The sequence below is a fragment of the Mesoplodon bidens genome, assembly GCF_964165515.1.
Source record: "Mesoplodon bidens genome assembly, chromosome: 11".
Taxonomy (NCBI): Eukaryota; Metazoa; Chordata; class Mammalia; order Artiodactyla; family Ziphiidae; genus Mesoplodon; species Mesoplodon bidens.
Window position 1 is genome coordinate 45,300,999 of NC_138167.1, and position 15,705 is coordinate 45,316,703.

The window sequence follows — 15,705 nt, forward strand, 5'->3', positions numbered from 1 at the left end:
TGCAGAAAGCATTTGTCTGGATAAACTAAACTAATAAAATTCCCAAGTCCCAGTGAAACTTTCGTCTTCCTGTACAGATGTGGGTGGCTTCACGAAACAGTGGCCAGGAACCCACAGATGAGGACTGAATGAAGCAGCACTGTCCTGGTACCTAGCTTCTCTGAGCAGTCTTGCCTCACGTGGACTACCACAACAGTTTAATTTTTACTCCTACATTCTGATATTTGCACGTTTAAAAACGTATCCTCTGGTTTGCTCTCCTGCATGTATTCAACATCTGAATTAAAATGAGTTTTCTTGGTCTCGTTAAGTATAACAGACCTCTCTGATTACCACAGGACAACCATTACCACCAAAAGCCAGTGGTCCATTTGATTTTACAGACTTGCATGTCTGTGTGTGTGTGTGTGTGCGCGCGCACACGCTCGCGCCCGCACATGTGCACACACACACAGTTTTTTTAAATCAAGAGAGATGGCAAACAGGCACCAAAAGAGGGAGCCTTGTTTCTGTAGTTGGCACGGTGACAGCACCGTGCACCGTTTGGATGTGGGTGGAGTTGTCGCCAAAGCAGGAAGAGCAGGTGCTGAGAAATCTCAGGAGCACTAGCTGATAGTCATCTAGCATCGTACCCGGTTGTTATTTTGACAGTGTTAGGACAGGGGACCATATAGCGTGGGCAGAGGGGTGGGGGGTGAGGAGGAAAGCTTTGCTATCAGACAGAGGCTGCCAGTCCTTACGGGACTGGGCTGAGAACAACAAGGTGCAATGAGAGGAATCAGAACAGAAAGAAAAGCATCTCTTTCCCCAGGGCCATGCCGAATTCCGCTCCATCCCCAGTTCCAGGCCTGCCATCCCGTCTTCAAGCCCCTTCTCGGCCGCTTTCTCAGTGACTCCAAGGCCGCAGTCCTCACCTGGCTGACGCCCCTACACTGCACTCTCCCTGCCTGCGGCCTCTGCTTTTCAGGGGGTCTGTGGGTGACAATTCCCCTTCTTTGCACCTGGTGATTCTCCCTATTAAATCAACAGCCCAGAAAGCCGCCCCAAGTGCTACAGGTAAGCCAGGCCAGATGAGAATAGCCAATGTTAACATGATCTGCGATGGCATGTCGTTGGGGGTGGGGCCAGTATTAATGTGATGAGGCAGCTAAACGCGACTGCCCTTGGGGCAGGTGCGGGGGAGAAAGAGTGGAGGGTCAAGTCAGCAGCTGCATCCAGAGTTCGTGTGGGAATGATCTTTCCACCACGTGATCAGTTCTAGCATGCTTAGACGGTTTCCACTGGCATGCAGAAGGATCAGCTGCTCTCAGTATCTTACCCTCATCCCTTCAAATCGTGACAAGGCTCTTAAGGGTCTCAAAGCTCTTAGGGTCCTAAGGGACTTTATGGCACCTAGTTCCGAGTAGCCCAGGGCATTAGCTATAAGGCTGACTAAAGAGACCTACACGGAAACAGAAGAGAAAAACAAAAACAAAAAAAGGAAACAAAAGAAAAAAAAAAAAAAGAAAGAAAACAGAGGTTCCAGAGTGTTAGAATAAAGCCCCTAGCACTGATTATACAGATTGGGCCCCCGCCCCCAGGAAGAGGAAGTGGGTAACACCAGCTGCCTACTTCAACTTGGACTCAAACGACCTGGAAGGAAAGGTGGTTGAGAGGCAGAAGAAAAAACACAAAGGGAAGAGAACGCGGAGAGAGGGCAGTAGAACAGACATACAAGTTGGCAAAGGGAAGAGGCTGAAGGGAGAGGGAGAATGAGGAAGTTCCATTGGAAGGAGAGGAGCCTGAACAGATGACAAAAACCTTACCCTCGCCCTTTATAGTCTCTGCAGGTCCCAGAAGTTCCCATTAAATTAAGCCAGACAAATTTAATGGTACCTATGGAAAAGAATACAGATAAATACACACACTCCACACAGGCTGCCCCCTCCTCAGCTCATTCACCATGGATTTCCAACAGGGACAAGCTCTCTTACTCCTGGTTGACAAGAGACCATTTGAAAATTGGATGCGTTACTACATCAACAAGGAAACGTATTCAGTAAGTACCACAGCTGACTTTGCAGTTCGCAACAAGAAAAGGACCAAAAGAAGAAACTTCTGGATGGAGGTTTGGCTCCATGGGAACTCACTTAAGTGATTCTCTCACTTTTAACTGCAACAATCCTTCCATCTTTTAACTATAACCATGACTCCTTCATGGCCACGAGACCTTGGGTGGGTCTGGACAACTGAATCCATATTTTCCCTTATAATCCTCATTCTCTCTCTCCAGAACAGCCCCAAAAGAACTGGCCTCAGGTCTGTCCTTTCCAGGACAATCTTCTATTACTCTCATCATCAGAGTAATAGCTGGAAGGGTTCTTGGAATAATTCTTTATTTATAGATGAGGAAATTGAGACCCATACACAAGAATTTGCCCAGTGTCACACTGGCAGTTCTGGAGCCAGGATTAAAGGTTCACATGCCTGATTCCCAGGCCAGAGCTCTTTCTCCCATGGATAGGTCACCTCCCTCACTGGCAGGTTGGATGGCAAAATCTCAATAGAGGATTACGGTATCTGAACAATTTGGGGTTGAGTATGTTGCTGGGGAGAAGTAGTCTGGTCTCTAGGCCTAGAGTCACGGTCCAATTCTTTCCTGCTCTTCCACTGGCAAACTCACCTTATTCTACCAGAGGTCTCAGAACAGTTACCACACCGACCCTTAACTATACCTAGGGCTGCCTGGGCCTAACCGGAGAGAGATATGTAGCTCTTCAGGGGGGCACCAGACCTGAAATACCTTTAGTTAGAATGTTGGGGCTCTGGCTTTCTTAGAGCAGTCTTTCCTTTATATTGCACCACAAATTCTGGGATCGGTTAAGATGTTTCCATCAACAATTCTTAAATTCCCTCTACTGGGAAGTGGTGATTACAGATCGGCTTGGCCTAAACTGGTATTTTAAAGCAACAATCCATAACTTAGTTTCATTTGTTGCTTTTTATCTCTAGCTGAGGGATTTACTTCTTTGATTCCGTATCTCTGAACTGTAAAAAAAAAAAAAAAAAAGTTGCTTTAACTGAAGATATTTGTAATTAAGCAGCAGGCTGGCAGGGGTAGAAGTAGCAGGTCAATGACCTAGTGAGGGTCATGGGTGAGCAGGCTCGAAGGTTTCGGTTTTTAAAAGGGTTGTGAACCTTCAACTATGCCTGTCTTCATAACCCATTAGCGTAGGTCTCTTCTCTAGAGTCCTGGGCAGTATCCAAAGCAAATCTGGAATTAAATGCTGCCCTATTAGGCTACTCATGCTCTTTGAAGGGTAGATGGCTCAGAGGTCAAGTTGTTCAAAACAAGGGCCTCAAAATCCTTATCTAGAACACAGTAGTACCAACCAATCATTTTCCCTGCGTCCATCATTAACAGTAAGACTCTACATGGAGGTGTCTTTTGCCTACTATTGCCAAGTGCAGCCAACTCTTAACCCCAAAGAATCTATAGGTACATCTGAAAGTAAGTTACCTCAACCAAATACATGAGTTCAAAATACCTGAGTCAACTTCATCCTGTGAAACTATGCCAGGTAAAGACTGCAAAAAACTAAGTTTCATACAAGACAAGACAACCCAAGTTCTTCTCGGGGCGGGGGGCGGTGCGTAATTTATCTGATAATAAATAGGCCTACCTAAAGTGGGGGGAAGGGTGGAGGAGGTACAGATGCCCATTCAGAGGCTGGCTCTAAATGGTGCTGAGAGATAGTCTGCTGCTCAACTCACCAATCTGGCCAAGATCACCCAAGACAGGATCAGCAAGCATCCTATCTGGGTTATTCCTGAACAGTTAGGAGCAATTTTATAATCTGCTGAGTCTCCATGTTAAACTCTCACTGGACATAATCAGAACATTGTTTAGAATTAAGGAAAGAATCAAACCTGAAAAAAAAAAAAAAAGGAGTTGAGGGGAAGTCAAAATCCAGGGTATCTGTGGCTTCAGGCATTGAAAAAAAGGGAGAGACACTGGGTGGCTTTTTCAAAATGATGTGAACATTTTCAAATGGAGAATGGTTTCAGTAGTCTGAATTCAGGATGAGGTGAATGGTCTCTGCAATTTCCCATCCCGGGAACCGATATGTGGCTAATCTCCGGATCTGATGTGGTAAATTTCCCTGGGAAAAGATGACAAAATTCTTTTCCAGGACAAGATCTCCAGTTCAGCCAAGGACCTGGGCAAAAGAAAATGTTGTCTCTGTTTGGGAATTCACCTGGCTTATAAACACAGAGAGTTAACCTTGGAAGTTGTCTAGATCATCCCCATGATCCTAAAAAGTGCTCTGAGCAGCTATAAAGGGCAACAAAGAAGAATGAAAATCCATTAGGGAAACAAACATGGTGATGAGCAACAGATTCAGACATCAAGTCACCGGTGGATGAAATGGGAGGAAGAGAGTCTCAGAGATGCTCCAAAATTAGGACCTAAAATTTACACCTGCTGGATGTTCTAAGACGCCAAAGGCACTAGACATTTTGTCCAAAAGGACAGCAAACACTGACAGTTCCACATGTCCAGGTGTCAGTCTAAGCCTTATTCTCCACCCACAACTCAAAAGTGGCCAACAGTGCAGCCACGGCATGGACTGGGGCTCCCCCCGCCCCCAGCACACTCTGCTTCACACTGGTTGTGTACGTGTCCCATCTTTTCAGTCCTTTGAGAGAAGTGACCTTGTCTTCTACTCTCTGTATCCCCCCACAATACCTGGCAGGAGGCTTTGTGTTGCGGATGCTCAATAGACATGAGACATGAAGAATAAATGCACCGCTCTGTCCCAGAGAAAACAGAAGGAAGGTCCTGGGAAAGCCCTGTTCCCGGAATGCTGGATTTCCGTAGCCTGGAATCAGGTCAGAGTGGCCCTGCAAGCCAGTGTGAGCTTCCCAGGGGCCGGGACTACGCCTGCCTGTCCCGTGACTCCCTATGGCTTCTGGGACAATTCCACACGGAGAATGGTATTTCATTTATGTCTGTCTACTAGTTACTGGTCCAGAGGTATTCTCAGGAGCCAGTGTCAGGTCTCATGGCAATGTAAGAATCCAGCAACTCCCCAAAGCTAGGGGGATTTAAGGATTATTGTCAGTTGGCTACATGCCTTTCTCATGTTTTTTGTTTCCCTGCCACCTAGTATAAAAAGTACTAAAAATATTTGCTAAATAAATAAATGGTGACATGCAGAATCGTTAATGCTTTTAGCAGCTTATTTGGGTACCAGAGGCATGTGGGATACTTGATTGATACTCACAAATTCTGGGGTTGCCCACCCCAGAGAGAAGAGGAATAGAGTAGTAGAGGTTAGGGTGAACAGGAGGCAGGTCATGGTAGGGAAGATCTGTTTCTGAATCACAGCTTTCCTAGGGCTGTTGGAAGTGTGGAAGTGGATGTATCTACCCGAGTTCTTGGAAGGTCCAGAAGATGAGGGGCTTCTAGGATTCCCACGGGTGTCCCACCTGATTCTAAGTGGTCCTGAGGAGTTACAGTGAAACGAAGACTCCAGAGCACTTCCCCTGTTCTGTAGAAAGCAAGCTGGCCCAGTGTCACTTTAGTACTCTGGGCCTTATCCCAAGCCCATTCCTTAGCTCCTAGAACTCAAGCTTTCCATCTGTGGGAGGTAGAGTCCCTTCCATCTAAGGTTGCTGAAACCTCTGGCTAGGAGGCTCTCTTGCTGGCAACTCTGGGGCGGTAGCTCTCCGGTTCACTCGGACGGCAGACAGTGACCTCCTCACTTCATTTAGGGATCTTCCCAAAGGCTTGCTTTTTGAAATGGGGAATGTAGATAGGAGCATAGTGACAGCTCCTGGAAGGAGTCATTAAACCATGGAAGTTGCAGATGCTGTGTTGGGAAAGGAGTGCATGAACAGAGCAGAACGCCAGGTGCCTGTTACTTCCTTGCTGCTCTATGCTAGATCCCGGAGGCACTCTACACGTAGTTCACCATACAGCCAATGAAACTCATATTCTAAATGTATCAACCCAGCTGCCAAACACTCCACTTTCTTGGCACTTCTCAGCCCTCAGAAGGAAGTGAAGTTTCCATAGGCCCTGCTCCTGAAATTCCCATTCATTCCCATTCAAATGCTGATTTGGCTGAAAGAAAAAAAGCTTTAGTGATTAGGCAGAATAAGAAACACTCATCATGGTTAGAAAACCCAATAAGGAACAAGTTGTGGTGGGGTGAGAAATAGTTTCAGGTGATGCAGCTTCCACCCTGAAAAATAACATGGCAGGTGAAGGCCGCCGAGCTGTGGAGATGGTCTCAAAACCTGGAGGAGAAAGGATTTGTTAAGAGTTTGATCACCTCTGTGGAAACGGCGATGTGTGGGAAGAGGGGGGGTTTGTTTCGGGGTGACTCCTCCTCGCCCTGACAGTCTGACTTGTTCAGATGAGTCTGGTATGAAGACTCGAGGTGGATGGGAGTGTCCCCGGGGACGGTCAGCAGGAGAGTCTACTTATATCCCACCACCGCCTCTGTCCCAGCAGCACCCACCTCGTCCTCTAAGCCCTCTCCTGGCAGCAGGAGGAGGACATCACACTGGCTTGGGGATAGAATCTTCCTGTTCCCAGCCTAATAACAAGGCTCTGACACCAATGTTTCTTCCCAATCCTAATCTCTGAAACTTCTAGGCCAAACCACCAGAGTAAAGAGCTGCTGAGTTAGTCCCTGGAGCAAATGCAGGACTTCAGAGTCCCTTCCCAAAGTTACGATCTGAGTGCTCCAAAAGGAGCTGTAGTGCTCCATCTACATCTTGTCCTATACCCTGGGCCCCAGGCAACTCCAGCCATTAGAGGAAGGACAGTCCCTGTTTTTGCTTTCCTGCTGGCATGGGTGGGAAGTAGAAAGCAGGACACGTACAGCCACGATGAGGAAGTCCAGCCAGCACCAGGCATTGGTGAAGAACTTGACGAAGCCATAGGCTATCCACTTGAGCAACATCTCCAGGATGAAGATATAGGTGAAGACTTTGTCAGCGTACTCCAGGATGGTGCGAATGGTCTTTCTCTGCTCAATGTAGATGTCCTCGAAGGCCTGGAAGAGAGGCAGCAGCTGCCTATAGTGCCTAAAGGGAAACAAGCAACACGGAGGTACTGCCCCCCTCGGCAGCCCTCCCACCTGCGGTGGCCCGTCACCAGCTCCCTGTCTCTTTCTCTCTATCCCTTGCTACACATGGCTTTTCTCTTTAAAAAAGTGTTCTTGAGATGTAATTCACATACCTCACAATTCAGCTATTTAAAGTGTACAATGCCATAGCTATTAATACAATTCAGAGTCGTACATCCATCACCACAATTTTAGAATATTTTCATTACCCCCCAAAGAAACTCCACACAGCTAGAGAGCTGTCACCCTCTAGTCTCCCGATCTCCCCCTAGGCCTGGCAACCACTCAGCTATCTTCTATCTCCACAGGTCTACTCCTTCTGGACATTTCGTATAAATGGAATCATATAATATGCAGTCCTTTGCGACTGGCTTCTTTAACTTAGAATAATATTTTCAAAGTTCATCCATGTCGCAGCAGCCCTCAGCACTTCATTTTTCTTTTTATTGATGAATAATGTTCCAGTTGTGGCTATACCAACATTTTGTTTATCCTTCATCACTTGATGGACATTTGTGTTGTTTTTACTTTTTGGCTATCGTGAATGATGCTGCTATGAACATTTGTGTACAAGTTTTCATGTGGACGTGTTTTTATTCCCCTTGGGTATATACCTAGGAGTGGAATGGCTGGGTCATTGGTAACCCACGTTTAATTTTTTTGAGGAATTGCCAAACTGTTTTCCAAAGAGGCCGGACCAGTTTACATTCCCACCAGCAGTAGATGAGGGGTCCAATTTCCCCACATCCTTGTTACCACTTTATATATTTATGGGACAAAATTTTTTCTCCCTTCAGCCCCTGACACCACAGACACAGGTGGAGAGTTACAGGACTGGAAGACACCAGGTGAAGAGAATCTCAACACTCCTTTCTTTCTCTGGAGCTCCCAAATGAGGGGATGAGCCTTTGTCATGTGAAGGTCTGAGCACTCGTGCGTGCAGCGCAGTGGACTGCAGAAGCTCTGTGCTGGGGGAGGAAATCCCTGAAGCATGGAAGAAAAAAAACTGGAGGTGGACAAAAGGTCCTGTGCCCTGTGGTGGTGGAGCCTGCTCTGAACAGTTCCAGAAGGAAGGACAGAGTCAGGCTGCCCGCAGACTCTTCTTCCAAAATGGAGGTACACGGACATCCAGGTTCACTGCTGGGCAGTGGGGACAGAAATCATGGGTCCACAGTCCTCAGGGTCTGGTACAAATAAATCCTCTCCGCTCGGTGGAAAAGCTATAGCTTCCACGTCACGTTTCCCCTTAGCTCCACCTGTAGAGATCCATCCTAGAACCCAACATATGTGAGCTGTCTGAGGCTGATCATCCTGTCACTGGGGGCTCTGATCCCCCTCTGAAATCTCCTCACCACCACATTCTAGTCTTTTCTTGGACATTTTAGCTGTGGCTTCACTTGACTTGAGTCTCATGCTACTACTGCACAGGGTCTTCATGTCCTGAGCCCAGTCTCCCCCGTTTTATTCACCTTTGACAAATAAAGACTGTCACAGGTAGCAGTAAAGAAAGTTCAATACATTTGTTTCACTGCTGCTTCTACTCTTTTTTGTAGAGACGGGGGAAGAGAAGAATCAAAGGGTGAGGCATGTCCTCTCTTATTGTAGGTTTTCATTTACTATATTTGAAGAATAATGATGACAACAATAATAAAAGACCTTCCTCAATCCCTGGCCTCAGTCTGATCCTCCCTTTCTCAAGGGCAGGGCCTGCGCTGTCATCTTTGGGCCTCCACAGGCCTCAGGAGGTGCTGAGTGAATGCCTGTTGGTGCAATAAACGGCCCAGGGGCAGGCAGGATGGTCTGGCTCCCCTTCACTAGGGATGGAGGCTTTTTTGCCTCCTGCCCTAGTCCTGATGCTTTCCTGCATTCCTCACCACCCCGCACTCCCCACTGCTCACCGTCCTCTTCGCGCTCGGGCTCTTCTTCACCTCATGTCCCTTCCTGTCTCGGCTTCTCCTATTCTCCTACCTCACAAGTCAGAGAAACTCCTCAAGTCACTGGGGGATCTTTAACACTATATTTGGGGCTTCTCTCTTGTTATTTTTTGCTTCCAGATTAGGCTCTAATTCCACACCTCCATGAATGTGCCCACCTTCTTTAAAAAGCATTTCAAAATCCAGCATTCTTTACTTTTCCCTTCATTAAAAGAAGGAAAATGTGCTGTGTCTCTAGTCCCTGCTGTCTTCGAATCGACTCAACTAGGAAGCGGCTCCCTCACAGCAGACCCTGTCCAGATCTCCTCAGTTATAATCCTGCTAAAAAATGAAAGTAAACACCAAGATAATTAGTCCTAGGAGGGGCCCTGTGTGCCTCACTGATTAATGAGAAGCACTTACAACCACGTGAATATAAATGACCTCTGTACCCGAGATCTGACTCTTAATATCTGCTAAGGCCACGGGTTCTCCAAGTCCAGCAGCGTATGAGGGGAGAGGGGGTGGAGGGGTACCACCTCCCTCCTATCCTGGGCAACTGAAAAGTCCAGAACTAGTGATTCAGGGTATTAGGCGAGAAAGGGAAGTTCATTTTAGAAAGTTGTTTTGAATGGGGCAAACTAAGCAGTGAAGATACTTGGTAATCTGTATTCTCTTCCTGATGAAAAGGGGGTCCTAGGCTTCAGAGGGATCGTGCTAAGTCTAAAGATGAAGATTGGGACAAGTTTGAATTCTAATCCCAAAGGCTCAAAACACCAGCTCGAAGCACTTTAGTAGGTCATTATTCTTGGGTCTACAGTCAGGCTGTGTTCTCAGAGAAACTGGGCTTGGGCCCACCCAGTCGTTCCTGCTCTTCCCCTTCCCCAGCCAATCCCCCAGGGTTCTTTCCCCCGGACCTCACCAGGGCGCCACTGCTGAGCAGAATCATGAAGATGATGAAGGTCTCAAACCAATTGTGCTCCACAATGAGAAAGCAGGTTTTCCGCAGGATCCACCAAGACTTGCCCAGCCCTTCCTCAGTGTTGACCTGGCAGCACTTGAACCTCTGGACACAACCTGGCACCAGCGGGAGAGGCAGGTCAGACTGTGGGACGTGCCCCGCCCAGATGTGCCCTCTCCTCCTTCTCCCAGGCCCCACCAGGTGCTGCCCCACCACACAGCCAGGAGTTCAGTGGCTGAATCAGAAGGTCTGACTCAGAAGTGGAGAGGGTGGCAGGGCTGAGGCTATGCTGCCAGGCTACCAGGGCAAGGCCCTCTGGCGTTGGGAAGATGTCCTATAAAGAAGCAGTGAGAGGGAGGAGAAAAGGGTAGTCAAGAGGCAGACACAGCCATGACAGAAGAGGCCTTTCTAATGGAAATTTTGGGCTGATGTCAAGAAAAAAGGACAAAGAAAAGCCTGAGAGTAAAAACTTGTGATAGCTAAGAATCAAATAGGGAAAACGGTATCAACCTCCCTCAGAATGATGAGGCGGGGAACAAAGTTCCTGAAGATAGCCACTGAGCCCCCCTCCCCAGCCAACCACTGACCCTGGCAGAGATGTGTCTGTGAGCAGTGCAAGTGCTACATGCCACCCCCTCTCCTGGCCCCCTTTCACCTTCTGTGAAACAGGCATCTGGATCCAAGTATTCCTCAGGCTGTTCCACAGGGACTTCTTCTACTTCTGGTTTGATATCAATGGTGCTGCCTTCAGAGGAGCTAGTGTCATCCAGTTTCTAGATATACAAGGAAAAGGGAGAGAAGCAACACTGCAGCAACATGTCCACTCTACACTGACTACTACGCTCCCTTGGTACAGATGATGTACCGGCTACAATTCTTGTTACAAATCCATGATCACCCAGTTCATCACAGGCAAATAATTACCACAGCGCCCTCAAAACTTCTGTCAGGATGGGGTACAACATTAAAGCCCACTCACAGATGACAGTGAGCTACCCTAAGCAGAAGGTGGGCTATAGATTGGTCTCAGTAATACAGCTCAGACAGATTAATGGCAGGGAAGTACTGGACGGTTTTCTCCAGCCTCTGGATCCAGATGATCCAGAAGCAATGGAGACAGATGTGGGAACACCTCAGGAATCTGGCTCATCTAGAATAATGATGGGGGGTGGGTAGGGTTGGTTCTCAAAGTTGAGAGTGGGCTCTGCCAGCCTCTCTCTGCCAGACCCACAGCTGAACCAATGCCTTGGGGCTGACAGAGTCGTTTGTTCTCACACAGGATCAAGACCGGTTTCTAGGCTAGGACCTTACATCTTTGCTGCCTTCAGGATCCGACTCGCTGCTAACGTCCTCGGTGTTGAGGTTCTCAAAATCAGACTCGCCTACCGCGATGGGCACCCTCACGGTCAGGTTGGGGTTGTTGATGAAGGACATGTGGTCCTCATCGATGATGTACTTCTCCACGCTGCTGCCGATGCCGCTGGTTGTGCCGTTGCCATTCTTCTGGAGGTCACCGTTCCGGTGGATGTCGGCGCCAGTGTGGTTGGCGATACAGTTGGCCTTCTTTTCGTACAGCTCGTCCAGAGGTTTCACCTCATCGGCCTCGCGCTGCTTGAAGTGGGCCTGCATGAAGGCGCGCACTTTCAGTTTGATCCAAGCCACGCCCTTCTTGATCCGGATCACTGAGATTTGTAGGTTGTTCATTTCCCCGTCATCATCTGTGGCTGCCAAGTTGTCAGCACTGAAGGAGCTCAGGAGCAAGGCCAGAAACAGGTTCAGCACCTGGACCAGGAGCATTAGGAAAAAGGAGAGTGAATGTAGAAGGGTATCGGGTAAAGGCATCCACTAAACTAGAGTTGTAAACTGGGAGCCCACAGACTTATGTGAAAGACTCCAGAGTTTCTGTTGTGTTTCATTTGACCCACGTAGTGTTTTAAATGTCACCAGGTGGGCATTTTGTTTGGTTTTGGTTGTCATACAAGGAGTTTAGTACCCCTTTTCTTGGTTCTTTTGTAGTGTTATATACATATATATGTACTTCAAAACATACTGCTTTTCTTATAATCCAAGAAAGCAAAGGCTGTATCCATTTTGGGAGAAAATTCCCCAAAAATAAAAACAAAAAGGTGGGCATGGATTATTGGGGAGGATCAAAGAATGCATAGATGCCATGTGTTCATGCACAGCAGATGTCCTGGAGGACCCAGGTTAGAGAAAAATTAGGCTTGGAGAGCCAGACTCTCCTACCACAAATCTAGAAGGTGGAACTGAAATATATTTGATGTCACCCTATTTTAAGAATTAATTTTCTTTGTTTTCCTAACATTTATCAAAATTAAGTAGCTCTAGCAAGACAGTGATGGTGACTTTTGTGTTCTATCATATATCGAAGTGTCAAGCCATCAGAAACGAGCTTTATTTATGTTGCTTTTTCCCCTATTTCACCACATTGGGCATTAAATTAATTATTTTTATTAAGATTTACTTTTGAAAAGTGGGAGAGATGTTCACTTCTTGATTTACACTTGGCCCTTACTTTGTCACACTTCTGAAGAAGAATAAGGCATAGTTTCTCGGTGGAGATAATCATATGTGCAGAGTGGGAGAGATGGAAACAATATATGAACTATATGTATTAGGACGACTGCGGCCATTTGCAGAATTACAAAGGAATATGGTCGGTAAAATGGGGGTCAGTTGCAGAAGGCTTTGAAGGCCAGGCTGAAAGATTTGAATTTTATTTAACTGGATTCACTACTGGTCCTTGAGCAAAGGAGTCACAGATGATGACAGAGATTTGAGAAAGTCATTCCTACTAGCTACATACAAGGGTCGGGGGTGGGGGCGCGTTATGGGGGACTAGGAATTAGGAGGCTGTTGCTTGCATGAATTGATGAGGGTCTGATTAGGCTATAGTAACCTCAAACCTCCGCATGCAGAAGAATCTCCTGGGGTGGGATGCTTGTTAAAAACAAGCATTTCCTTGGCCTCACCTGAAAGATTCTGATTCAGTAGATCTGATGTAAGGCCTGGGACTTGGCTTTTTTTAATGAGTGAGACTCAGGTGATTGTGATGAAGGTGGTCTTCCTCACACTTTTAGAAATAATAGATGGGATGTAGAAATGGAAAGGAAGGGGCAGATCTCAGAAATACTATGAAGAAAGATGCAGGTATAGAAATGCTAAGAAGACAGACATATGAAAGACATCAGATATTTACTAGGAGTGGAGAGAAAAATCAGAAAGACTTATAGGTTACTAGAGACTACATGGGCAGAAGGACTGAGCCAAGGGGAACTGGGAAAGGTGTCATCAGAGGCAGAAATAACAGTGGATTCTGTCATGTGCTCAGGTATCTACAGCCAGTCATGGGGAGATGTCCCTGAGACAACTGAGAAAAGGAGGCTAGAGAAACGGTAGGAGGTCAGGGCTGGTAATGTTGATCTCACTACAGACCAGTAGGCAGTAGCTGTATTCACTGAAGGAGTGGAAAGACCAGAGGGATAAGGATGGAGGGGACGTTGGCTGGGCTTGGAGAATGGGAGTGATTAAGAAACATTACAGTGTCTATTTTTATAGGTCCAGTGAAAGAATGGGGGAGCATGGCTAGTTCAGAGGTTGGTGAGTAGGAACCCTCTACTGGCATATGCTTCTCTATGGCAGAAAAAGGAAGAGACCTACTATGGATGCACTTATAAGGGGTCATCTGAGTATGCCTTCTTCCAGCCCTCCTTGCTCTACACTTGCAAGTGGGCTTTGGCCTGATCTGAAAGATGGGTGCTTCTCAAACTTTAGCATGCATGTGAATCACCTAGGGATCTTGTTAAAAATGCAGATGCTAATTGAGTAGTTCTGGGGAGGGGTCTGAGGTTCTACATCTCTAGGACACTCTCAAACGATCTCATTGCTGCTAGTCCTCAAATGACACTTTGAGAAACAAGGTGTGAAGTCTCTGTTGGGGAATGTTCTATATACAGAGGCAAAAGACAGCAGGCAGACAGATCAGAGTAAAGCAAGAAAGTGATTTGCAATTTATACAAATTAGATAAAATCCTGGGATGGTTTAGATCCATGATTCTCAATGGAGGGCAATTTTGACCCCTGAGGACAGTGGGCAATGTCTGAAGACATGTTTGGTTTTCACAACTTGGGATGGGAGTCACTACTAGACAGTAAAGAGTAGAGGCCAGGATACTGTAAACACCCTACAACATACAGGAAAGTTCCACAACAAATAATTATCTGTCCCAAAAGATCAATATTGTCAAGGTCGGGAAATTCTATTTTTTTTGTAGCAGAAAAAGCATAGACCTTGAAGTCAAGGATCTAATATAAGCCCTGACTCTTATCGGCTGTGTGACTTTGGAAAAATGTCTTAACTTTGCTGAGTTTTGTTTCCACAACTATGAAAGAAGATTGACAGATTATGGGGCTCATGACCTAGTAGGACTCTGAAAACAGCAGTCTCCTTTCCTTCATTTGTACCTTAGGGTTCTTGAGCCAAGAAAGAATAAAGACCAACACAGACATGGAAGGTAGTAGAAGGACTAAGCAGATTGGGCTTCTGGGTCAAGGGTAAGATGTTCAGAGCAAAGAACAAAAAGGTCTACAAGTTAGTACTAACCACCAAGTTGCCAATAACCATGACCATCATGAAGACAATGAGGCACATGGCCTGGCCGGCCACCTCCATGCAGTCCCACATGGTCTCGATCCACTCCCCGCACAACACTCGAAAGACAATGAGGAAAGAATGAAAAAAGTCATGCATGTGCCAGCGAGGAAGTTCACAGTCCTGGTTGATCTTGCAGACACACTCTTTGTAGCTCTTTCCAAAGAGTTGCATTCCCACCACAGCAAAGATGAAAACAATAATGGCCAGCACCAGGGTCAGGTTGCCCAGGGCACCCACTGAATTTCCAATAATCTTGATCAGCATGTTCAGGGTGGGCCAGGATTTGGCCAGTTTGAAGACTCGGAGCTATGGAAAAAAAAAAAAAAACCCAAACAAAACCCAAGTGAAACTCAATTCATTTATTCTTACCACATGGCTACAATAAAAACATATGAAATTACTAAGATCATCTTAACATTTATTGAGCACCCTTGGGAAATCCCCAGGACTTTCTAACAGTATCTTAGACAAAAATGAGAGACACTGAGGCAAAGATGAAGGAAAGCAGATTAACTGCATAGGAAGTGAAAGATTTAGAACTAAGAACCAAGAATAATACCTCTAGTCTCCTGAATTAGTCTCTGGGTCAATCTACCTTTTAAAAATCCATACCTGAAATAATCCTTTTCCCACTGATTTTCCCCTGACTTCTCAAGGGTCATATCAAGGAAAATGTGATTTGTAGTGAAACAAAAGGTCAGTTGGATAAGGACGGTGAAAATAAATCAACTGTCTCTTCAAAAAAGCAAGCATTTAAAAATTCTACATACCTCTCTTTTTGCTTGCCAATAAATCATCAATCGCTGATATGAAACTTTGTGACATGCTTGGAATAACTTGGAGGAAAACCACAACCTCCAAGTAGGGGAAGTTCCAATATGTCAAATATCTTATATTAATTCAGAGGACAGAACTTTTGGTATCTGTCAATCACAAGATTTCTGTATTCTGTAATGAATGATTACAAGGTCTTGGCTAATAGCCTGAGAATTATAATGCATGAAGCCCATGAACAGAGATCATCATCATATCTTA

The 15,705-nt window shown here is 46.2% G+C and overlaps 1 protein-coding gene across 1 annotated transcript in view; it reads right to left on the reverse strand.

The window, feature by feature from the left end:
• Positions 1-15,705, reverse strand: part of SCN8A (sodium voltage-gated channel alpha subunit 8) — a gene marked incomplete at its 3' end in the record, with an annotated part of 175,754 nt that overhangs the window by 16,260 nt on the left and 143,789 nt on the right. The window contains exons 16-21 of the mRNA XM_081248591.1: positions 14,620-14,976; positions 11,307-11,777; positions 10,651-10,768; positions 9,957-10,111; positions 6,876-7,049; positions 1,319-1,441 (exon numbers count right to left, since the gene is read on the reverse strand). Coding sequence (XP_081104717.1) covers positions 1,319-1,441; positions 6,876-7,049; positions 9,957-10,111; positions 10,651-10,768; positions 11,307-11,777; positions 14,620-14,976 — 1,398 coding nt within the window. The remainder of the gene's footprint in view (positions 1-1,318; positions 1,442-6,875; positions 7,050-9,956; positions 10,112-10,650; positions 10,769-11,306; positions 11,778-14,619; positions 14,977-15,705) is intronic.